Raw genomic sequence first — 24,901 nt, 5'->3', positions numbered from 1 at the left:
TATATTGAACAGGAAACAATTTTATTTCCCTCTAGCAGAAAATTTAGATTATGTTGGTTAAGCAATGCAATGATTACACAGAGAATCACTGGCTGTACATGAGACAGACAGCAGTTTAATCATCATTTTTAAGTTTCTTGATCTTGTACTTATGACGTTCGATTTCTTTCTGCATCCGCTCTATTTCTTTCTTGTGATGCTCGATTTCTTCTTCGTGATGTTTCCTCAAAGAGGCCAGCTGTTCCCTCTCTTTCTCCCTACAGAGTTTAAGCCACCAGTTCAGACAAACCAAGTTAGTTCAGAGTTTGAGATCCTAATAAAGTCAGACAGCACTCTCCCCACTACAGTATTATTTCCTAGACACAGAATGGTTTCAAAGCTTATTAGCTTCAGAAGGGTAGCTTGTTTGTTTTTCCTGTTATACACTAAATCTAGTAGCATCTTAAAGACTAAATAGTTAGAGGCTGATAAGAACCATTAGGTTAGCACTTGAATTTTTCCTATTACAGAGTCACTGGGCTATACCTCTGAACCTTATCTACTCATTGTCCTTTTTTCTTCTTCCCCTTCAATTTTTTTTCCTTCCCCCCCTCCCCCGCCCTTATTTATTCTTGGATCTGGACTTCCAACACTCTGGTCATCTGAAGAAGTGGGTTGTGCCCATGAAAGCTCATGATACCATCTACATATTTTGTTAGTCTTTAAAGTGCTACTAGACTATGTTTAAGTTTTTCCTAGCTTATTAGATCACCTTCACTACAGGACAGCTGCAGTGTTGCCATCTACATAGGACTCTAGAGATGGACTGGCACCACTACATAAAGGATATATTGCTCAGCTTCACTGACAATCCCCACCAAAGCAAGTACCAGTCAGGATGGATGGCTTTACTGTTCACCGGGTCTCAGCCCAATTTTGTGAGAAGTCAAGTTGTAAATGGGTGAGTGGGCAGAGTCTGCAACACATGCAGGTTGCTACATAAGATACTTGAATGCTACAAAGATAGGCATGGTACCAGACGTGGGGTTGGCAAAAAGCAACCCACATGTAGTTCACCAGGGTTAGCCCCTGGTAGACCTCCAGATGCTTTAATCATTGATCATTCACCAGTAGGGTCATGGGTCACCATTTCTGGCTTCTGCAAGCTTCAGGTGCTAACCCAGGCAAACCACATCCAGCCCAGGGGCCATTTATTACCCACCCCATACAAGCCAGATCCTGCAAGGCAGAGGCTCTCCGGCGCCGATGAGCCTTCTGCCCTCGAGGAAGGCTTGATAGCTCGTAGGGCGCCTCTTGGGTCTCAGCTGCCCCGTGTCGGGGCGGGGACTCGCTTCTCTACGCGGGGCGGCGCCAGGGCCCATGCAGCCAGGGGGGCGGGAAGGGGCAGCAGCGGGACACGGGCCGGCAGAGCGCGCCCAAGGGACTCACCTGAAGTACCGCTCCTCCTCGGCCGCCTGCCTCTTCCCAAAGGCCCCGCCGGCCTCCCGGATCGAGCCGCCGCCGCCGCCGCCCTTCCCAGCGCCCTTGCCCAGCTCGCCCAGCTACGGGGAGAGACGCGTCAGGCCGGGCCCCGCCCCCGCCCCGAGACCCCGCTCCCGCCGGGCCCCGCCCCCGCCCCGAGACCCCGCCGGGCCCGAGACCCCGCTCCCGCCGGGCCCCGCCCCCCCCGAGACCCCGCTCCCGCCGGGCCCCGCCCCCGCCCCGAGACCCCGCTCCCGCCGGGCCCCGCCCCCGCCCCGAGACCCCGCCGGGCCCCGCCCCGCCCCGAGACCCCGCTCCCGCCGGCCCCCCCGGGACCCTCCGCGCGCCAGCCCGGCCCAGACGGCGGTACCTGGTCGGCGCCCGAGCCCGAGCCCGAGCTCCATCCGCGCTGCTGCAGCGCCAAGGCCCCGCGCAGGCCGCCGCGCAGCGCTGCAACCGCCATGGCCCGTCCGCTGCCCTTAGACTCACGCTCGCTCTGAGGCGCCGCCCCGCCCTACAAGGCCGCGCGCGCGGGGCGGGCCCAACGGCCGGGCCATCTACCAATCAGTGCCGAGAGGGGCGGGGCTCTGGGAGAAAGCGGATTGCGCGCGCAAACCTGCCAGTGCCGAATCACGTGGCCGCAGGGGGCTCGTCGGGCTCCATGCTTGCGGCTGTGCGCCTCGTGCCTGCGCGCAGCCTGACCGTGGGGGGCGGGGAGAAGAGTCAGGATCCCCCTGTCCGTGCGGCCCGGGACACCCCTCCCCCAAGCAGTGTGATGGGGGGGCTGCGGCCCCAGGACACACTCCCGAACCCCACCCACTCCATCCCTGTCCAACTGCACCCCTCCCCCAAGCAGTGTGATGGGGGGGGGCTGCAGCCCCAGGACACACTCCCGAACCCCACCCACTCCATCCCTGCCCAACTGCACCCCTCCCCCAAGCAGTGTGATGGGGGGGGGCTGCAGCCCCAGGACACACTCCTGAACCCCACCCACTCCATCCCTGCCCAACTGCACCCCTCCCCCAAGCAGTGTGATGGGGGGGGCTGCAGCCCCAGGACACACTCCCGAACCCAACCCACTCCATCCCTGTCCAACTGCACCCCTCACCCAAGCAGTGTGATGGGGAGGCTGCGGCCCCAGGACACACTCCCGAACCCCACCCACTCCATCCCTGTCCAACTGCACCCCTCCCCCAAGCAGTGTGATGGGGGGGGCTGCAGCCCCAGGACACACTCCCGAACCCAACCCACTCCATCCCTGTCCAACTGCACCCCTCACCCAAGCAGTGTGATGGGGGGGCTGCAGCCCCAGGACACACTCCCGAACCCAACCCACTCCATCCCTGTCCAACTGCACCCCTCCCCCAAGCAGTGTGATGGGGGGGCTGCAGCCCCAGGACACACTCCCGAACCCCACCCACTCCATCCCTGCCCAACTGCACCCCTCCCCCAAGCAGTGTGATGGGGGGGGCTGCAGCCCCAGGACACACTCCCGAACCCCACCCACTCCATCCCTGTCCAACTGCACCCCTCCCCCAAGCAGTGTGATTGAGGGGGGCTGCAGCCCCAGGACACACTCCCGAACCCCACCCACTCCATCCCTGCCCAACTGCACCCCTCCCCCAAGCAGTGTGATGGGGGGGGGCTGCAGCCCCAGGACACACTCCCGAACCCCACCCACTCCATCCCTGCCCAACTGCACCCCTCCCCCAAGCAGTGTGATGGGGGGGGCTGCAGCCCCAGGACACACTCCCGAACCCCACCCACTCCATCCCTGTCCAACTGCACCCCTCTCCCAAGCAGTGTGATGGGGGGCTGCAGCCCCAGGACACACTCCCGAACCCCACCCACTCCATCCCTGCCCAACTGCACCCCTCCCCCAAGCAGTGTGATGGGGGGGGGGCTGCAGCCCCAGGACACACTCCCGAACCCCACCCACTCCATCCCTGCCCAACTGCACCCCTCCCCCAAGCAGTGTGATGGGGGGGCTGCAGCCCCAGGACACACTCCCGAACCCCACCCACTCCATCCCTGTCCAACTGCACCCCTCCCCCAAGCAGTGTGATTGGGGGGGGCTGCAGCCCCAGGACACACTCCCGAACCCCACCCACTCCATCCCTGTCCAACTGCACCCCTCCCCCAAGCAGTGTGATGGGGGGCTGCAGCCCCAGGACACACTCCCGAACCCCACCCACTCCATCCCTGCCCAACTGCACCCCTCCCCCAAGCAGTGTGATGGGGGGGCTGCAGCCCCAGGACACACTCCCGAACCCCACCCACTCCATCCCTGTCCAACTGCACCCCTCCCCCAAGCAGTGTGATTGAGGGGGGCTGCGGCCCCAGGACACACTCCCGAACCCCACCCACTCCATCCCTGTCCAACTGCACCCCTCCCCCAAGCAGTGTGATTGGGGGGGGCTGCAGCCCCAGGACACACTCCCGAACCCCACCCACTCCATCCCTGTCCAACTGCACCCCTCCCCCAAGCAGTGTGATGGGGGGGGGCTGCAGCCCCAGGACACACTCCCGAACCCCACCCACTCCATCCCTGTCCAACTGCACCCCTCCCCCAAGCAGTGTGATGGGGGGGGGCTGCAGCCCCAGGACACACTCCCGAACCCCACCCACTCCATCCCTGCCCAACTGCACCCCTCCCCCAAGCAGTGTGATGGGGGGGGGCTGCAGCCCCAGGACACACTCCCGAACCCCACCCACTCCATCCCTGCCCAACTGCACCCCTCCCCCAAGCAGTGTGATGGGGGGGCTGCAGCCCCAGGACACACTCCTGAACCCCACCCACTCCATCCCTGCCCAACTGCACCCCTCCCCCAAGCAGTGTGATGGGGGGCTGCAGCCCCAGGACACACTCCCGAACCCCACCCACTCCATCCCTGTCCAACTGCACCCCTCCCCCAAGCAGTGTGATGAGGGGGGCTGCGGCCCCAGGACACACTCCCGAACCCCACCCACTCCATCCCTGTCCAACTGCACCCCTCCCCCAAGCAGTGTGATTGGGGGGGGCTGCAGCCCCAGGACACACTCCCGAACCCCACCCACTCCATCCCTGCCCAACTGCACCCCTCCCCCAAGCAGTGTGATGGGGGGGGGCTGCAGCCCCAGGACACACTCCCGAACCCCACCCACTCCATCCCTGTCCAACTGCACCCCTCCCCCAAGCAGTGTGATTGAGGGGGGCTGCGGCCCCAGGACACACTCCCGAACCCCACCCACTCCATCCCTGTCCAACTGCACCCCTCCCCCAAGCAGTGTGATTGAGGGGGGCTGCGGCCCCAGGACACACTCCCGAACCCCACCCACTCCATCCCTGTCCAACTGCACCCCTCCCCCAAGCAGTGTGATGGGGGGGCTGCAGCCCCAGGACACACTCCCGAACCCCACCCACTCCATCCCTGTCCAACTGCACCCCTCCCCCAAGCAGTGTGATGGGGGGGCTGCAGCCCCAGGACACACTCCCGAACCCCACCCACTCCATCCCTGCCCAACTGCACCCCTCCCCCAAGCAGTGTGATGGGGGGGCTGCAGCCCCAGGACACACTCCCGAACCCCACCCACTCCATCCCTGCCCAACTGCACCCCTCCCCCAAGCAGTGTGATGGGGGGGGCTGCAGCCCCAGGACACACTCCCGAACCCCACCCACTCCATCCCTGCCCAACTGCACCCCTCCCCCAAGCAGTGTGATGGGGGGGGGCTGCAGCCCCAGGACACACTCCCGAACCCCACCCACTCCATCCCTGCCCAACTGCACCCCTCCCCCAAGCAGTGTGATGGGGGGGCTGCAGGCCCAGGACACACTCCCGAACCCCACCCACTCCATCCCTGCCCAACTGCACCCCTCCCCCAAGCAGTGTGATGGGGGGGCTGCAGGCCCAGGACACACTCCCGAACCCCACCTACTCCATCCCTGTCCAACTGCACCCCTCCCCCAAGCAGTGTGATGGGGGGGGCTGCAGCCCCAGGACACACTCCCGAACCCCACCCACTCCATCCCTGCCCAACTGCACCCCTCCCCCAAGCAGTGTGATGGGGGGGGGCTGCAGCCCCAGGACACACTCCCGAACCCCACCCACTCCATCCCTGCCCAACTGCACCCCTCCCCCAAGCAGTGTGATGGGGGGGGGGCTGCGGCCCCAAGACACACTCCCGAACCCCACCCACTCCATCCCTGTCCAACTGCACCCCTCCCCCAAGCAGTGTGATGGGGGGGCTGCAGCCCCAGGACACACTCCCGAACCCCACCCACTCCATCCCTGCCCAACTGCACCCCTCCCCCAAGCAGTGTGATGGGGTGGGCTTCAGCCCCAGGACACACTCCCGAACCCCACCCACTCCATCCCTGCCCAACTGCACCCCTCCCCCAAGCAGTGTGATGGGGGGGCTGCAGCCCCAGGACACACTCCGGAACCCCACCCACTCCATCCCTGCCCAACTGCACCCCTCCCCCAAGCAGTGTGATGGGGGGGCTGCAGCCCCAGGACACACTCCCGAACCCCACCCACTCCATCCCTGCCCAACTGCACCCCTCCCCCAAGCAGTGTGATGGGGGGGCTGCAGCCCCAGGACACACTCCCGAACCCCACCCACTCCATCCCTGTCCAACTGCACCCCTCCCCCAAGCAGTGTGATGGGGGGGCTGCAGCCCCAGGACACACTCCCGAACCCCACCCACTCCATCCCTGTCCAACTGCACCCCTCCCCCAAGCAGTGTGATGGGGGGGCTGCAGCCCCAGGACACACTCCCGAACCCCACCCACTCCATCCCTGCCCAACTGCACCCCTCCCCCAAGCAGTGTGATTGGGGGGGGCTGCAGCCCCAGGACACACTCCCGAACCCCACCCACTCCATCCCTGCCCAACTGCACCCCTCCCCCAAGCAGTGTGATGGGGGGGCTGCAGCCCCAGGACACACTCCCGAACCCCACCCACTCCATCCCTGCCCAACTGCACCCCTCCCCCAAGCAGTGTGATGGGGGGCTGCAGCCCCAGGACACACTCCCGAACCCCACCCACTCCATCCCTGCCCAACTGCACCCCTCCCCCAAGCAGTGTGATGGGGGGGCTGCAGGCCCAGGACACACTCCCGAACCCCACCCACTCCATCCCTGCCCAACTGCACCCCTCCCCCAAGCAGTGTGATGGGGGGGGGCTGCAGCCCCAGGACACACTCCCGAACCCCACCCACTCCATCCCTGCCCAACTGCACCCCTCCCCCAAGCAGTGTGATGGGGGGGGGCTGCAGCCCCAGGACACACTCCCGAACCCCACCCACTCCATCCCTGCCCAACTGCACCCCTCCCCCAAGCAGTGTGATGGGGGGGCTGCGGCCCCAGGACACACTCCCGAACCCCACCCACTCCATCCCTGTCCAACTGCACCCCTCCCCCAAGCAGTGTGATGGGGGGGGGCTGCAGCCCCAGGACACACTCCCGAACCCCACCCACTCCATCCCTGCCCAACTGCACCCCTCCCCCAAGCAGTGTGATGGGGGGGCTGCAGCCCCAGGACACACTCCCGAACCCCACCCACTCCATCCCTGCCCAACTGCACCCCTCCCCCAAGCAGTGTGATGGGGGGGCTGCAGCCCCAGGACACACTCCCGAACCGCACCCACTCCATCCCTGCCCAACTGCACCCCTCCCCCAAGCAGTGTGATGGGGGGGCTGCAGCCCCAGGACACACTCCCGAACCCCACCCACTCCATCCCTGTCCAACTGCACCCCTCCCCCAAGCAGTGTGATTGGGGGGGCTGCGGCCCCAGGACACACTCCCGAACCCCACCCACTCCATCCCTGCCCAACTGCACCCCTCCCCCAAGCAGTGTGATTGAGGGGGGCTGCGGCCCCAGGACACACTCCCGAACCCCACCCACTCCATCCCTGTCCAACTGCACCCCTCCCCCAAGCAGTGTGATGGGGGGGGCTGCAGCCCCAGGACACACTCCCGAACCCCACCCACTCCATCCCTGTCCAACTGCACCCCTCCCCCAAGCAGTGTGATGGGGGGGGGCTGTGGCCCCAGGACACACTCCCGAACCCCACCCACTCCATCCCTGTCCAACTGCACCCCTCCCCCAAGCAGTGTGATGGGGGGGCTGCAGCCCCAGGACACACTCCCGAACCCCACCCACTCCATCCCTGTCCAACTGCACCCCTCCCCCAAGCAGTGTGATGGGGGGCTGCAGCCCCAGGACACACTCCCGAACCCCACCCACTCCATCCCTGTCCAACTGCACCCCTCCCCCAAGCAGTGTGATGGGGGGGCTGCAGCCCCAGGACACACTCCCGAACCCCACCCACTCCATCCCTGCCCAACTGCACCCCTCCCCCAAGCAGTGTGATGGGGGGGGGCTGCAGCCCCAGGACACACTCCCGAACCCCACCCACTCCATCCCTGCCCAACTGCACCGCTCCCCCAAGCAGTGTGATGGGGGGGGGGGCTGCAGCCCCAGGACACACTCCCGAACCCCACCCACTCCATCCCTGCCCAACTGCACCCCTCCCCCAAGCAGTGTGATGGGGGGGCTGCAGCCCCAGGACACACTCCCGAACCCCACCCACTCCATCCCTGCCCAACTGCACCCCTCCCCCAAGCAGTGTGATGGGGGGGGGCTGCAGCCCCAGGACACACTCCCGAACCCCACCCACTCCATCCCTGCCCAACTGCACCCCTCCCCCAAGCAGTGTGATGGGGGGGGGCTGCAGCCCCAGGACACACTCCTGAACCCCACCCACTCCATCCCTGCCCAACTGCACCCCTCCCCCAAGCAGTGTGATGGGGGGGGCTGCAGGCCCAGGACACACTCCCGAACCCCACCCACTCCATCCCTGCCCAACTGCACCCCTCCCCCAAGCAGTGTGATGGGGGGGGGCTGCAGCCCCAGGACACACTCCCGAACCCCACCCACTCCATCCCTGCCCAACTGCACCCCTCCCCCAAGCAGTGTGATGGGGGGGGGCTGCAGCCCCAGGACACACTCCTGAACCCCACCCACTCCATCCCTGCCCAACTGCACCCCTCCCCCAAGCAGTGTGATGGGGGGCTGCAGCCCCAGGACACACTCCCGAACCCCACCCACTCCATCCCTGTCCAACTGCACCCCTCCCCCAAGCAGTGTGATGGGGGGGCTGCGGCCCCAGGACACACTCCCGAACCCCACCCACTCCATCCCTGCCCAACTGCACCCCTCCCCCAAGCAGTGTGATGGGGGGGGGCTGCAGCCCCAGGACACACTCCCGAACCCCACCCACTCCATCCCTGCCCAACTGCACCCCTCCCCCAAGCAGTGTGATGGGGGGGCTGCGGCCCCAGGACACACTCCCGAACCCCACCCACTCCATCCCTGTCCAACTGCACCCCTCCCCCAAGCAGTGTGATGGGGGGGGGCTGCAGCCCCAGGACACACTCCCGAACCCCACCCACTCCATCCCTGCCCAACTGCACCCCTCCCCCAAGCAGTGTGATGGGGGGGGCTGCAGCCCCAGGACACACTTCCAAACCCCACCCACTCCATCCCTGCCCAACTGCACCCCTCCCCCAAGCAGTGTGATGGGGGGGGCTGCAGCCCCAGGACACACTCCCGAACCCCACCCACTCCATCCCTGCCCAACTGCACCCCTCCCCCAAGCAGTGTGATGGGGGGGGCTGCAGCCCCAGGACACACTCCCGAACCGCACCCACTCCATCCCTGCCCAACTGCACCCCTCCCCCAAGCAGTGTGATGGGGGGGCTGCAGCCCCAGGACACACTCCCGAACCCCACCCACTCCATCCCTGTCCAACTGCACCCCTCCCCCAAGCAGTGTGATTGAGGGGGGCTGCGGCCCCAGGACACACTCCCGAACCCCACCCACTCCATCCCTGTCCAACTGCACCCCTCCCCCAAGCAGTGTGATGGGGGGGGCTGCAGCCCCAGGACACACTCCCGAACCCCACCCACTCCATCCCTGTCCAACTGCACCCCTCCCCCAAGCAGTGTGATGGGGGGGCTGCAGCCCCAGGACACACTCCCGAACCCCACCCACTCCATCCCTGTCCAACTGCACCCCTCCCCCAAGCAGTGTGATGGGGGGGGCTGCAGCCCCAGGACACAGTCCCGAACCCCACCCACTCCATCCCTGCCCAACTGCACCCCTCCCCCAAGCAGTGTGATGGGGGGGGGCTGCAGCCCCAGGACACACTCCCGAACCCCACCCACTCCATCCCTGCCCAACTGCACCCCTCCCCCAAGCAGTGTGATGGGGGGGGGGCTGCAGCCCCAGGACACACTCCTGAACCCCACCCACTCCATCCCTGCCCAACTGCACCCCTCCCCCAAGCAGTGTGATGGGGGGCTGCAGCCCCAGGACACACTCCCGAACCCCACCCACTCCATCCCTGTCCAACTGCACCCCTCCCCCAAGCAGTGTGATTGGGGGGGGCTGCAGCCCCAGGACACACTCCCGAACCCCACCCACTCCATCCCTGTCCAACTGCACCCCTCCCCCAAGCAGTGTGATGGGGGGGCTGCGGCCCCAGGACACACTCCCGAACCCCACCCACTCCATCCCTGTCCAACTGCACCCCTCCCCCAAGCAGTGTGATGGGGGGGGGCTGCAGCCCCAGGACACACTCCCGAACCCCACCCACTCCATCCCTGTCCAACTGCACCCCTCACCCAAGCAGTGTGATGGGGGGGGCTGCAGCCCCAGGACACACTCCCGAACCCCACCCACTCCATCCCTGTCCAACTGCACCCCTCCCCCAAGCAGTGTGATGGGGGGGGACTGCAGCCCCAGGACACACTCCCGAACCCCACCCACTCCATCCCTGCCCAACTGCACCCCTCCCCCAAGCAGTGTGATGGGGGGGGGCTGCAGCCCCAGGACACACTCCCGAACCCCACCCACTCCATCCCTGTCCAACTGCACCCCTCCCCCAAGCAGTGTGATGGGGGGGCTGCGGCCCCAGGACACACTCCCGAACCCCACCCACTCCATCCCTGCCCAACTGCACCCCTCCCCCAAGCAGTGTGATGGGGGGGGGCTGCAGCCCCAGGACACACTCCCGAACCCCACCCACTCCATCCCTGCCCAACTGCACCCCTCCCCCAAGCAGTGTGATGGGGGGGGCTGCAGCCCCAGGACACACTCCCGAACCCCACCCACTCCATCCCTGCCCAACTGCACCCCTCCCCCAAGCAGTGTGATGGGGGGGCTGCGGCCCCAGGACACACTCCCGAACCCCACCCACTCCATCCCTGTCCAACTGCACCCCTCCCCCAAGCAGTGTGATGGGGGGCTGCAGCCCCAGGACACACTCCCGAACCCCACCCACTCCATCCCTGCCCAACTGCACCCCTCCCCCAAGCAGTGTGATGGGGGGGGCTGCAGCCCCAGGACACACTCCCGAACCCCACCCACTCCATCCCTGCCCAACTGCACCCCTCCCCCAAGCAGTGTGATGGGGGGGGCTGCAGCCCCAGGACACACTCCCGAACCGCACCCACTCCATCCCTGCCCAACTGCACCCCTCCCCCAAGCAGTGTGATGGGGGGGGCTGCAGCCCCAGGACACACTCCCGAACCCCACCCACTCCATCCCTGTCCAACTGCACCCCTCCCCCAAGCAGTGTGATTGGGGGGGGCTGCGGCCCCAGGACACACTCCCGAACCCCACCCACTCCATCCCTGCCCAACTGCACCCCTCCCCCAAGCAGTGTGATTGAGGGGGGCTGCGGCCCCAGGACACACTCCCGAACCCCACCCACTCCATCCCTGTCCAACTGCACCCCTCCCCCAAGCAGTGTGATGGGGGGGGCTGCAGCCCCAGGACACACTCCCGAACCCCACCCACTCCATCCCTGTCCAACTGCACCCCTCCCCCAAGCAGTGTGATGGGGGGGGGGCTGTGGCCCCAGGACACACTCCCGAACCCCACCCACTCCATCCCTGTCCAACTGCACCCCTCCCCCAAGCAGTGTGATGGGGGGGGCTGCAGCCCCAGGACACACTCCCGAACCCCACCCACTCCATCCCTGTCCAACTGCACCCCTCCCCCAAGCAGTGTGATGGGGGGGGGCTGCAGCCCCAGGACACACTCCCGAACCCCACCCACTCCATCCCTGTCCAACTGCACCCCTCCCCCAAGCAGTGTGATGGGGGGCTGCAGCCCCAGGACACACTCCCGAACCCCACCCACTCCATCCCTGCCCAACTGCACCCCTCCCCCAAGCAGTGTGATGGGGGGGGGCTGCAGCCCCAGGACACACTCCCGAACCCCACCCACTCCATCCCTGCCCAACTGCACCGCTCCCCCAAGCAGTGTGATGGGGGGGGGGGCTGCAGCCCCAGGACACACTCCCGAACCCCACCCACTCCATCCCTGCCCAACTGCACCCCTCCCCCAAGCAGTGTGATGGGGGGGCTGCAGCCCCAGGACACACTCCCGAACCCCACCCACTCCATCCCTGCCCAACTGCACCCCTCCCCCAAGCAGTGTGATGGGGGGGCTGCAGCCCCAGGACACACTCCCGAACCCCACCCACTCCATCCCTGCCCAACTGCACCCCTCCCCCAAGCAGTGTGATGGGGGGGGGCTGCAGCCCCAGGACACACTCCTGAACCCCACCCACTCCATCCCTGCCCAACTGCACCCCTCCCCCAAGCAGTGTGATGGGGGGGGCTGCAGGCCCAGGACACACTCCCGAACCCCACCCACTCCATCCCTGCCCAACTGCACCCCTCCCCCAAGCAGTGTGATGGGGGGGGGCTGCAGCCCCAGGACACACTCCCGAACCCCACCCACTCCATCCCTGCCCAACTGCACCCCTCCCCCAAGCAGTGTGATGGGGGGGGGCTGCAGCCCCAGGACACACTCCTGAACCCCACCCACTCCATCCCTGCCCAACTGCACCCCTCCCCCAAGCAGTGTGATGGGGGGGGGCTGCAGCCCCAGGACACACTCCCGAACCCCACCCACTCCATCCCTGTCCAACTGCACCCCTCCCCCAAGCAGTGTGATGGGGGGGGCTGCGGCCCCAGGACACACTCCCGAACCCCACCCACTCCATCCCTGCCCAACTGCACCCCTCCCCCAAGCAGTGTGATGGGGGGGCTGCAGCCCCAGGACACACTCCCGAACCCCACCCACTCCATCCCTGCCCAACTGCACCCCTCCCCCAAGCAGTGTGATGGGGGGGCTGCGGCCCCAGGACACACTCCCGAACCCCACCCACTCCATCCCTGTCCAACTGCACCCCTCCCCCAAGCAGTGTGATGGGGGGGGGCTGCAGCCCCAGGACACACTCCCGAACCCCACCCACTCCATCCCTGCCCAACTGCACCCCTCCCCCAAGCAGTGTGATGGGGGGGCTGCAGCCCCAGGACACACTTCCAAACCCCACCCACTCCATCCCTGCCCAACTGCACCCCTCCCCCAAGCAGTGTGATGGGGGGGGCTGCAGCCCCAGGACACACTCCCGAACCCCACCCACTCCATCCCTGCCCAACTGCACCCCTCCCCCAAGCAGTGTGATGGGGGGCTGCAGCCCCAGGACACACTCCCGAACCGCACCCACTCCATCCCTGCCCAACTGCACCCCTCCCCCAAGCAGTGTGATGGGGGGGCTGCAGCCCCAGGACACACTCCCGAACCCCACCCACTCCATCCCTGTCCAACTGCACCCCTCCCCCAAGCAGTGTGATTGAGGGGGGCTGCGGCCCCAGGACACACTCCCGAACCCCACCCACTCCATCCCTGTCCAACTGCACCCCTCCCCCAAGCAGTGTGATGGGGGGGCTGCAGCCCCAGGACACACTCCCGAACCCCACCCACTCCATCCCTGTCCAACTGCACCCCTCCCCCAAGCAGTGTGATGGGGGGGCTGCAGCCCCAGGACACACTCCCGAACCCCACCCACTCCATCCCTGTCCAACTGCACCCCTCCCCCAAGCAGTGTGATGGGGGGGGCTGCAGCCCCAGGACACAGTCCCGAACCCCACCCACTCCATCCCTGCCCAACTGCACCCCTCCCCCAAGCAGTGTGATGGGGGGGGGCTGCAGCCCCAGGACACACTCCCGAACCCCACCCACTCCATCCCTGCCCAACTGCACCCCTCCCCCAAGCAGTGTGATGGGGGGGGGCTGCAGCCCCAGGACACACTCCTGAACCCCACCCACTCCATCCCTGCCCAACTGCACCCCTCCCCCAAGCAGTGTGATGGGGGGGGCTGCAGCCCCAGGACACACTCCCGAACCCCACCCACTCCATCCCTGTCCAACTGCACCCCTCCCCCAAGCAGTGTGATTGGGGGGGGCTGCAGCCCCAGGACACACTCCCGAACCCCACCCACTCCATCCCTGTCCAACTGCACCCCTCCCCCAAGCAGTGTGATGGGGGGGCTGCGGCCCCAGGACACACTCCCGAACCCCACCCACTCCATCCCTGTCCAACTGCACCCCTCCCCCAAGCAGTGTGATGGGGGGGGGGCTGCAGCCCCAGGACACACTCCCGAACCCCACCCACTCCATCCCTGTCCAACTGCACCCCTCACCCAAGCAGTGTGATGGGGGGGGCTGCAGCCCCAGGACACACTCCCGAACCCCACCCACTCCATCCCTGTCCAACTGCACCCCTCCCCCAAGCAGTGTGATGGGGGGGGACTGCAGCCCCAGGACACACTCCCGAACCCCACCCACTCCATCCCTGCCCAACTGCACCCCTCCCCCAAGCAGTGTGATGGGGGGGGGCTGCAGCCCCAGGACACACTCCCGAACCCCACCCACTCCATCCCTGTCCAACTGCACCCCTCCCCCAAGCAGTGTGATGGGGGGGCTGCGGCCCCAGGACACACTCCCGAACCCCACCCACTCCATCCCTGTCCAACTGCACCCCTCCCCCAAGCAGTGTGATGGGGGGGCTGCAGCCCCAGGACACACTCCCGAACCCCACCCACTCCATCCCTGCCCAACTGCACCCCTCCCCCAAGCAGTGTGATGGGGGGGCTGCGGCCCCAGGACACACTCCCGAACCCCACCCACTCCATCCCTGCCCAACTGCACCCCTCCCCCAAGCAGTGTGATGGGGGGGCTGCAGCCCCAGGACACACTCCCGAACCCCACCCACTCCATCCCTGCCCAACTGCACCCCTCCCCCAAGCAGTGTGATGGGGGGGGCTGCAGCCCCAGGACACACTCCCGAACCCCACCCACTCCATCCCTGCCCAACTGCACCCCTCCCCCAAGCAGTGTGATGGGGGGGGGCTGTGGCCCCAGGACACACTCCCGAACCCCACCCACTCCATCCCTGTCCAACTGCACCCCTCCCCCAAGCAGTGTGATGGGGGGGGGCTGTGGCCCCAGGACACACTCCCGAACCCCACCCACTCCATCCCTGCCCAACTGCACCCCTCCCCCAAGCAGTGTGATGGGGGGGGCTGTGGCCCCAGGACACACTCCCGAACCCCACCCACTCCATCCCTGCCCAACTGCACCCCTCCCCCAAGCAGTGTGTTCTGGAGAGTTGGCGGCTGGGACCAGCAACAGGAGTTGGCCCCCTCTGGTCCCAAACAGCTGGCTGTCTCTGCCTAGCTCTCACAGGGCTCTGGTGCTAGGGCCATGAGTGACTGATACTTGGGTTATCCATGGTTCGACTTTGCCTCCACCACCTTCATGCCATCTTTGACACGGGCAATGACAACGTGCTTCCCATCCAACCATTCAGTTTTAGCACTGCAGATGAAGAACTAGGTCCATTTGTGTAGGGGCCAGCATTTGCTATAGACAAAATGCAGGATATGTGCTTCAGGATGAAGTTCTCATCAGCAAACTTCTCATAAATGTATTTGCCACCAGTTCCATTATGGTATGTAAAGTCACTGCCTTGGCACATGAACCCAGGAAGGATTCTGTGAAAGCAGAATCCTTCATAACCAAATCCTTTCTTCCCAGTGCTCCAGGCACAGATGTTTTCTGCCGACTTTTGAACCTGGTCTGCAAACAGCTCAAAGGTGACCCATCCCAGCGGTTCAGCGCCAGCGATGTTGAAGAACACAATAGGGTTCGCGACCATGGCGCATTGCATGAGGCAGAGGGCGGTGGCTCCTGTGTTAGTGTGATGGCGCATTGGGGTTTTCCCGTCTCCTGCACCCCTGTAATGGCACAGACAGACTCCACCAGCCAGTAGAACAGAGGGAGTTTATTGCTTCTCCAGGATACAGCACTGATGTAATCTGGCTACAGGGCAGGCCCAGGATGACTCAGCCCCCCTTGAGATGGGGGAGACTGGGCCCCTAAATTCCAGCCCCTTTCCCTAGGCTGTGTCCTCAATGATCCCAGACAGAAACTAACTCTCGTCCAGCCCTGCCCCCCAGCCAGGGGCGGCATTCCACCTTCCTTTGTTTCTCTCCCTGGGGGGTAGCTGGTCAGACAGGTTGAGAGACCCTCTTTGCATAATGACTCATCCCCTGCCCTGCTGGGCCGTGCTACAGACAGCAGCCAGTGGAGGTCACTCACAACCCACTGCCCAGCATAGCAACCAGCAAGGTACCCCCCACTACATCACAGTTAGTCTGTAACTTTAAACACCATCGGTAGTCCTGTAGCACCTTAGGGTATGTCTACACTACCCCCCTAGTTCGAACTAGGGGGGGTAACGTAGTCATACGGAGTTGCAAATGAAGCCTGGGATTTGAATTTCCTGGTCTTCATTTGCATAAAGCCGGCCGGTGCCATTTTTAAATGCCGGCTAGTTCGGACCCCGTGCCACATGTAGCCGCGCGGCACGGGGTCCAAACTAGCCGGCATTTAAAAATGGCGCCGGTCGGCTTTATGCAAATGAAGCCCAGGAAATTCAAATCCCGGGCTTCATTTGCAACTCCGTATGACTACATTACCCCCCCTAGTTTGAACTAGGGGGGTAGTGTAGACATACCCTCAGAAACGAACCTCTCTCTCTCTCTCTCTCTATATATATATATAGAGAGAGAGAGAGAGAGAGAGAGCATCATGAGAAGGGACCTCGAGAGGTCATCTAGTCCAGTACCCTGCCCTCATGGCAGGACCCAGTACCATCTACACCATCCCAGATAGATGTCTATCTAACCTGCTCTTAAATATCTCCAGAGGTGGAGATTTCACAACCTCCCTAGGCTACATATTCCAGTGTTTAACCTCCCTGACAGCTAGGAAGCTTTTACTAATGTCCAGCCTAAATCTTCCTTGCTGCAGTTTAAGCCCGTTGCTTCTTGTCCTCTCCTCAGAAGCCAAGGAGAACAATTTTCCCCCCTCCTGCCTGTGACACCCTTTTAGATACCTGAGGACCGCTATCATGTCCCCCTCTCAGTCTTCTCCTTTCCAAACTAAACAAGCCCAGTTCTTTCAGTCTTCCTTCATAGGTCATGTTCTCTAGACCTTTAATCATTCTTGTTGCTCTTCTCTGGACCTTCTCCAATTTCTCCACAATAGTCCAATTGAGGCCTGATCAGAGTAGAGCAGAAGAATGACTTCTCGTGTCCTGCTCACAACACTCCTGTTAAAACATCCCAGAATCGTGTTTGCTTTTTTTTGTAACAGTGTTGCACTGTTGACTCATATTTAGCATGTGGTCCACTATGACCCCTAGATCCGCTTCTGCAGTACTCCTTCCTAGACAGTCGCTTCCTATATGTGTGAAATGGATTGTTCCTTCCTAAGTGGAATACTTTGCATTTGTCCTTTTTAAACGTCATCCTATTTACCTCAAACTATTTCTCCAGTTTGTCCAGATCAGTTTGAATTATGATCCTATCCTACAAAGCAGTTGCAACCCCTCCCAGCTTGGTATCATTTGCAAACTTAATAAGTGTACTCTCTATGCCAATATCTAAATCATTGATGAAGATATTGAACAGAACTGGTCCCAAAACAGACCCCTGCAGAACCCCACTTGTTATGCCCTTCCACCAGGATTGTGAACCGTTAATAATTACTCTCTGAGAACGGTTATCCAGTCAGTTATGCACCCTCCTTATAGTAGCCCCATCTAAGTTGTATTTGCCTAATTTATTGATAAGATCATCCAAGACTGTATCAAGTGCCTTACTAAAGTCTAGTTATACCATGTCCACTTCTTCTCCCTTACCTATAAGACTAATTATCCTATCAAAGAAAGCTAACAATCTCATTTAAGGGAGTGGGTTTTGCTCACAGAAACTCATGATACTATATATATGTTAGTCTCTAAGGTGCCACAGGACTACTTGTGGTACTCGGGTGTTCTCAGTGCTCCCAGACACTCAGCAGCAGTGTGGGCACAAGCTGCTCTCAAGGATGTTGCATTGCTGTGGCACAGGATAAAACCCAGGTTCGGATGTGCACAGAACAGCTGTGGCTGCTGGGGCACAGCTTCCAGGCCTGGAAATCACTGACTCATGGGATCACGGTGTAAGGCAGGCTGGGGACAACCAGGAGATTTGGTGGGATGACTCACATGACTGGAGCACTGTCATGGAAAGGTATAAACTGTTCAGGAAGGACAGGCAGGGAGAAAAGGAGGAGGAGTTGCACTGTGTGTAAGAGCAGTAGGATTGCTTAGAGCTCCAGTATAAAGAGGGAGAAAAGCCTGTTGAGAGTCTTTGGGTTAAGCTTAGAGACAGGAGCAATAGAGGTAACGTTGTGGTTGGTGTCTGTTATAGACCTTCAGACCAGGTGGATGAGGTAGACGAGGCTTTCTTCAGACAACTAAGAGAATCTTCCAGATCGCAGGCCCTGGTTCTCATGGGGGACTTTAATCACCCTGACATCTGCTGGGAGACCAATAGTACACAAACAATCTAGGAAGTTTTTAGAGAATGTTGGGGATGACTTCCTGGTACAAGTTGTGGAGGGCGACCACAATTATTAGGGGCTGGAGCACATGACCTACGAGGAAAGGCTGAGGGATTTGGGCTTGTTTAGTTTGCAGAACAGAAGAGTGAGGGGAGCGCAGGAACAAACCATCCCAGCCAGGGCTTTGTCAAGACAAGACTTAAAAACTTCTAGGGATGGAGATTTCACCACCTCCCTGGGTAACCCATTCCAGTGCTTCACCACCCTCCTAGTGAAATAGTTCTTAATATACAACCTAGACCTTCCCCAATGCAACTTAACTCAGTCAGTCATCTGTCACCACTGAGAACACCCTTTTTCTCCATCTTCTTTGAACCCCCTTCAGGTATTTGGAAGCTGCTATCAAATCCCCCCTCACTCTTTTCTTCTTTAGACCAAAAGAAGATCAAATCCCTCAGCCTCTCCTCATAAGTCATGTGCTCCAGCCCCCAATCATTTGTGTTGCTCTCCACTGGACTTTCTCCAATACGTCCATATCTTTTCTGTAATGAGGGGCCCAGAATTAAATGCAATACTCCAGATGTGGTCTCACCAGTACCAAACATGGAATAATCACTTCCCTAGATCTGCTGGTAATGCTCCCACTAAAGCATCTCAATATGTCATTTGCCTCCTTGGCTACATTGTCAACTCCTATCCAGCTTCTCCTCCACTGTAACCCCCAGGTCCTTTTCTGGAGAACTGCTGCTTAGCCAGTCAGTCCCCAGCCTCTAGCAGTTCTTGGGATTCTGCCATCCCAAATGCAGGATTCTACACTTGTCCTTGTTGAACCTCATCCTCCAATTTGTCTAGGTCACTCTGGACCCTATACCTACCCTCCAGTGTAAATACCACTCCCCCCAACTTAGTGTCATCCACAAGCTTACTGCAGGTGCAATCCATCCCCTCAGCCAGGTCATTTATGAAGATGTTGAACAAAAGTGGACTCAGGATTGACCCCCTAAGACACTTCACTTGATCCCAACCACCAGCCAGCTATCAAACCATTGATCACTACCAGTTGAGTCCCATGATCTAGGCAGCATTCTATCCATTTATGTAATCCATGCTACTTAACCTTGCTAACAAGAATACTGTGGGAGTATTCAAAAGCTTTGCTAAAGTCATGTCCACAGAGCTAGTTACTTCCTCATAGAAAGCAATCAAGTTGGTCAGGTAGGACTTCCCCTTGGTGAATCCATGTTGACTATTCCTGACCACTTTCCTCCCTTTCAAATGTTTCAGAATGGATTTCTAGAGGATCCCCTCCATGACTTTTCCATCTGATCTGAGCACCAAGATCATCCAGGCCCTTTCAGTACAGGGACATTACAATGAGAGCAGCACTAACAGTGCACACGTGAGTAACTATTTCATTGTGTGAGCTTGCAATGTTGCATTGCAACAGGTCTGTGGGAAATTATTTTGGAGGTGGAAAATCCACAATGTGGACTGTTATTATGTAAATGTGCAGGGCCACAGTCCAGGAATTGTGACGAGGCAGCCTGCAGGACACAGTGGACAGATTTGCAGCAGTGGGGTAGCTGAGTAGCAGTAGAACAATAAATGCAAGCCTATTCCTATTTGGCACTAGCCCATCTTGCCATAACACACATCAACAGAAAGGGCTACTTTTCTGAGGTTATGCAAGCATTGGTGGACTGGTGGGAATACTTCACTGCCATAAGTGTTGGCAGCTCAGGAAAAGTGTCCATCTTTGAGAACACAGAACTTGATCAGTAAGCTGCATCAAGTGGGCTAAGCTGTGCATTCTAACTGTGGGTGTCACCCAGAAACAGGATGCTTTGTAATACAGACACAAATACATATCCATAAAACCACATTACAAAGGTGATAAAAACATGTATCATCTTTGGGAGATTTATAACATTTTGCAGATATCTCACATGGCAAGTCTGGTATAACTCAATGTAGTTTTACAGTATGAATATTCATAAGATCCTCACATGTCCCCCAGACTCCATTCAGGGGTGGGCAATTTTTAAAAAGGGGCCACTTCATAAACAGCTGACATGATTCCAGGCCTTGAGTAGAAGGGGCAGGGCCAGGATACTTCTCACAATCCCCTGCACATAGACACTGATTGGCCTAGGGCTGGGGGGGGGGGGGGGCATGAAGTCTTTGTCCCCCACCCCCAGTGCTTACAGCTGTTTTAAAACATCTGGCGGTTCCCTCTGGTGCCATACATCCCTGGCTGGGGAGGAGACTTCGTGCCCTTTCCTATTCCCAGATCTCAATTGGCCTGGAGGCGGGGGAATTGCAGAGCAGCCATGCACTGGATCTACTGGATTGGTGGGCCAGATCCAGCCCACAGAAGCTGTCTTGCCCATCCCTGTCATACAGTATCAGTGAATAGTAACTACGTACCTATTTTTCAAATGTGCTTGTTTATGAGGTAACAACCATGAGATATTTGACCTGCACACGATGAAGGGATTATTCAAGATGAATGGCTCACCAAAGAACACTTAGCTCACAGTGTATCATGGAAAATGACCACCCACACCTGATGGATTTTCATGTGACCTTTCTAACTAGAATATGGGTAATGACCTCAAGGTCCATGTAGCTTGTACAGATGCCTCTCTCATAAAACATCTACAGTTGAATGGAATGAGGCATTACCAGAAATGTAGCTGATAAGGTCTCAGCTGGAGTATGGTGTCCAGTTCCAGGCACCACGTTTCAGGAAGGAAGTGGAGAAATTGGAGAAGGTCCAATGAAGAGCATCAAAAATGGTTAAAGGTCTAGAAAACATAACCTATGAGGGAAAATTGAAATACAGGCAGTCCCCGACTTACGCGGATCCGACTTATGTCGGATCCGCAGTTACGAACGGGGCTCGCCCCGGAGGACACGGACTGCGGGACCTCGCAGTCCTGCTGCCCGTGTACTCCGGGGCTTTCTCCGCGTCTCCCTGGTCTGCAGACCAGGAAGACGCGGAGCAAAGCCGCAGAGGGGCTCAGGCGCGCCTGGGCTGCCTCGCTGCCCGAGCCCCCCTGCGGCTTTGCAAAGCCTGGGGAAGCCGGCAGCGGAGCTGCCTCACTGCCCGAGCCCCCCCGCAGCTTTGCAAAGCCTGGGGAAGCCGGCAGCGGAGCTGCCTCACTGCCCGAGCCCCTCCGCGGCTTTGCAAAGCCTGGGGAAGCCGGCAGCGGAGCTGCCTCGCTGCCCGAGCCCCTCCGCGGCTTTGCAAAGCCTGGGGAAGCCGGCAGTGGAGCTGCCTCGCTGCCCGAGCCCCCCCTGCGGCTTTGCAAAGCCTGGGGAAGCCGGCAGCGGAGCTGCCTCGCTGCCCGAGCCCCTCCGCGGCTTTGCAAAGCCTGGGGAAGCCGGCAGTGGAGCTGCCTCGCTGCCCGAGCCCCTCCGCGGCTTTGCAAAGCCTGGGGAAGCCGGCAGCGGAGCTGCCTCGCTGCCCGAGCCCCTCCGCGGCTTTGCAAAGCCTGGGGAAGCCGGCAGTGGAGCTGCCTCGCTGCCCGAGCCCCCCCTGCGGCTTTGCAAAGCCTGGGGAAGCTGGCAGCGGAGCTGCCTCGCTGCCCGAGCCCCTCCGCGGCTTTGCAAAGCCTGGGGAAGCCGGCAGCGGAGCTGCCTCGCTGCCCGAGCCCCTCCGCGGCTTTGCAAAGCCTGGGGAAGCCGGCAGTGGAGCTGCCTCGCTGCCCGAGCCCCCGCGGCTTTGCAAAGCCTGTGGAAGCCGGCAGCGGAGCTGCCTCGCTGCCCGAGCCCCCCCTGCGGCTTTGCAAAGCCTGGGGAAGCCGGCAGCGGAGCTGCCTCGCTGCCCGAGCCCCTCCGCGGCTTTGCAAAGCCTGGGGAAGCCGGCAGCGGAGCTGCCTCGCCGCCCGAGCCCCTCCGCGGCTTTGCAAAGCCTGGGGAAGCCGGCAGCGGAGCTGCCTCGCCGCCCGAGCCCCTCCGCGGCTTTGCAAAGCCTGGGGAAGCCGGCAGCGGAGCTGCCTCACTGCCCGAGCCCCCCCGCGGCTTTGCAAAGCCTGGGGAAGCCGGCAGCGGAGCTGCCTCGCTGCCCGAGCCCCTCCGCGGCTTTGCAAAGCCTGGGGAAGCCGGCAGCGGAGCTGCCTCGCTGCCCGAGCCTCTCCGCGGCTTTGCAAAGCCTGGGGAAGCCGGCAGTGGAGCAGCCCAGATGCCCCGCAGCTGTCCCGCTGCTGGCGTCCTCAGAGGCTTTGCTCCCCATCTCCCTGGTCTGCTGGTCTCCAGCAGACCAGGGAGACTGGGAGCAAAGCCGTGGAGGACCCAGGCGGCAGGACCGCGGTGCGTCTCGGTCCGCCGCCCGCATCTTCCTGGTCTGCTGGGGTGGGGGGCGCAGCTAGTACGCCCCCCACCCCCAGCAGACTAGGCTTTTCTCTGGACGCCTGTGGCAGAGCAGCTGGGGCGCTGCCGGTTGGTCCCACAGCACCGCTCTGGGCGCTACTGGACCAACCCGGCAGCACCCCAGCTGCTCTGCCCCAGGCGTCCTGATAGGGACTGTTTAGAACAACTGGTGGTTGGGGGCACTTTGTGCATTCCTCCACCCCCCAGACCAATTAAGTTTTGTGGGTGGTAAAGCACAGAAGTGTCTTGGCCATCCTCCTTCTTCCAGAGGCCCCATCCCTTCTGGGGTGGCCTGGGGACACTTCAAAAAGTTCTGAAGTGGCCCTGGTAAAAAATTATTGCCCACCCTGATCTAGACAGTGCTTGGTCCTACTGCGAGTGCAGGGGAACGGACTTCATGACTATGAGATCTTTTCCAATTCTATATATGGTCGTGCCAATTTTCTTCCACAAATTGATCTGAGGAAGTGGGTCTGGCCCACGAAAGCTCATCACCTAATAAACCAGCTTGTTAGTCTTTAGAGTGCTGCATCGTCCTGTCTTTTGTTTTCCAGTGCTAGTAATCTATGAGCCTCTGCTATCCAGCACAACAGAGCATTGTGAACACACAGCGAACCAACTCAACTTCAGCTTTTTTATTGTCGCTGCTGGTGCGTGGGACCCAACCTTTGTGTGATGTTTCCTGGGAGGAAAGCAGCAGGAATTCACCTCGGGCTACTGCCCCTCCCCACAGCCAAGCGCGCTTCTTCTCTCCAGCAGGCCCTTGTGCGGGGAAAGAGCCCTCCTGCCTGGGACCCCGCAGGCCGCCCAGGCGGGCCGACCACAGGAGGGGCCCAGGCGGCAGCGCTGGAGCAGCGAGCTCCGGGCACCCACCGCCTTTCGAGGAACCTTCTGTGGTTTTCACCCTGCTCCCCCCTGCCCCGCTCTCAGCCCCCCCCCTCGTTAGCCTGCCCCCCTTTCAGCCCCTCTCCCGCTCTCAGCCCCCCCGTTAGCCCGCCCCCCTTTCAGCCCCTCCCCTGCTCTCAGCCCCCCCCGTTAGCCCGCCCCCCTTTCAGCCCCTCCCCTGCTCTCAGCCCCCCCGTTAGCCCGCCCCCTTTCAGCCCCTCTCCCGCTCTCAGCCCCCCCGTTAGCCCGCCCCCCTTTCAGCCCCTCTCCCGCTCTCAGCCCCCCCCGTTAGCCCGCCCCCCTTTCAGCCCCTCCCCTGCTCTCAGCCCCCCCGTTAGCCCGCCCCCTTTCAGCCCCTCTCCCGCTCTCAGCCCCCCCGTTAGCCCGCCCCCCTTTCAGCCCCTCTCCCGCTCTCAGCCCCCCCGTTAGCCCGCCCCCCTTTCAGCCCCTCTCCCGCTCTCAGCCCCCCCCGTTAGCCCGCCCCCCTTTCAGCCCCTCCCCTGCTCTCAGCCCCCCCCGTTAGCCCGCCCCCCTTTCAGCCCCTCCCCTGCTCTCAGCCCCCCCGTTAGCCCGCCCCCTTTCAGCCCCTCTCCCGCTCTCAGCCCCCCCCGTTAGCCCGCCCCCCTTTCAGCCCCTCTCCCGCTCTCAGCCCCCCCCGTTAGCCCGCCCCCCTTTCAGCCCCTCCCCTGCTCTCAGCCCCCCCGTTAGCCCGCCCCCCTTTCAGCCCCTCTCCCGCTCTCAGCCCCCCCGTTAGCCCGCCCCCCTTTCAGCCCCTCTCCCGCTCTCAGCCCCCCCCGTTAGCCCGCCCCCCTTTCAGCCCCTCCCCTGCTCTCAGCCCCCCTGTTAGCCTGCCCCCCTTTCAGCCCCTCTCCCCCGCTCTCAGCCCCCCCGTTAGCCCGCCCCCCTTTCAGCCCCTCTCCCGCTCTCAGCCCCCCCGTTAGCCCGCCCCCCTTTCAGCCCCTCTCCCGCTCTCAGCCCCCCCCGTTAGCCCGCCCCCTTTCAGCCCCTCCCCTGCTCTCAGCCCCCCCCGTTAGCCTGCCCCCCTTTCAGCCCCTCTCCCGCTCTCAGCCCCCCCCGTTAGCCCGCCCCCCTTTCAGCCCCTCTCCCGCTCTCAGCCCCCCCGTTAGCCCGCCCCCTTTCAGCCCCTCCCCTGCTCTCAGCCCCCCCCGTTAGCCTGCCCCCCTTTCAGCCCCTCTCCCGCTCTCAGCCCCCCCCGTTAGCCCGCCCCCCTTTCAGCCCCTCCCCTGCTCTCAGCCCCCCCCGTTAGCCCGCCCCCTTTCAGCCCCTCCCCTGCTCTCAGCCCCCCCCATTAGCCTGCCCCCTTTTAGCCCCTCCCCCGCTCTCAGCCCCCCTCAGCCCCTCCCCTGCCCCCCTTTCAGCCC

General features: G+C 62.0%; 1 protein-coding gene and 1 long non-coding RNA gene across 2 annotated transcripts; one reads left to right on the top strand and one right to left on the bottom strand.

Annotated features, from left to right (window-relative positions):
• On the bottom strand, positions 1-1,994 carry ATP5IF1 (ATP synthase inhibitory factor subunit 1). The gene is made up of 3 exons (XM_075908910.2): positions 1,832-1,994; positions 1,429-1,541; positions 1-257 (listed from the first exon to the last, which is right to left on the bottom strand). Exons 1-3 carry the CDS (start codon positions 1,922-1,924, stop codon positions 116-118), a joined length of 348 nt encoding a protein of 115 aa, XP_075765025.2. The 5' UTR covers positions 1,925-1,994; the 3' UTR covers positions 1-115.
• On the top strand, positions 648-23,359 carry LOC142819938 (uncharacterized). Its single transcript, XR_012897623.2, has 3 exons — positions 648-940; positions 19,545-19,659; positions 23,189-23,359. It is a non-coding gene; the product is annotated as an uncharacterized LOC142819938 (long non-coding RNA).
• The last annotated feature ends 1,542 nt before the right edge of the window (positions 23,360-24,901 follow it).

This window comes from Pelodiscus sinensis, chromosome 26, assembly GCF_052426305.1.
Source record: "Pelodiscus sinensis isolate ZL-2025 chromosome 26, ASM5242630v1, whole genome shotgun sequence".
Taxonomy (NCBI): domain Eukaryota; kingdom Metazoa; phylum Chordata; order Testudines; family Trionychidae; genus Pelodiscus; species Pelodiscus sinensis.
This window is presented reverse-complemented; position numbering and strand designations above follow the sequence as displayed.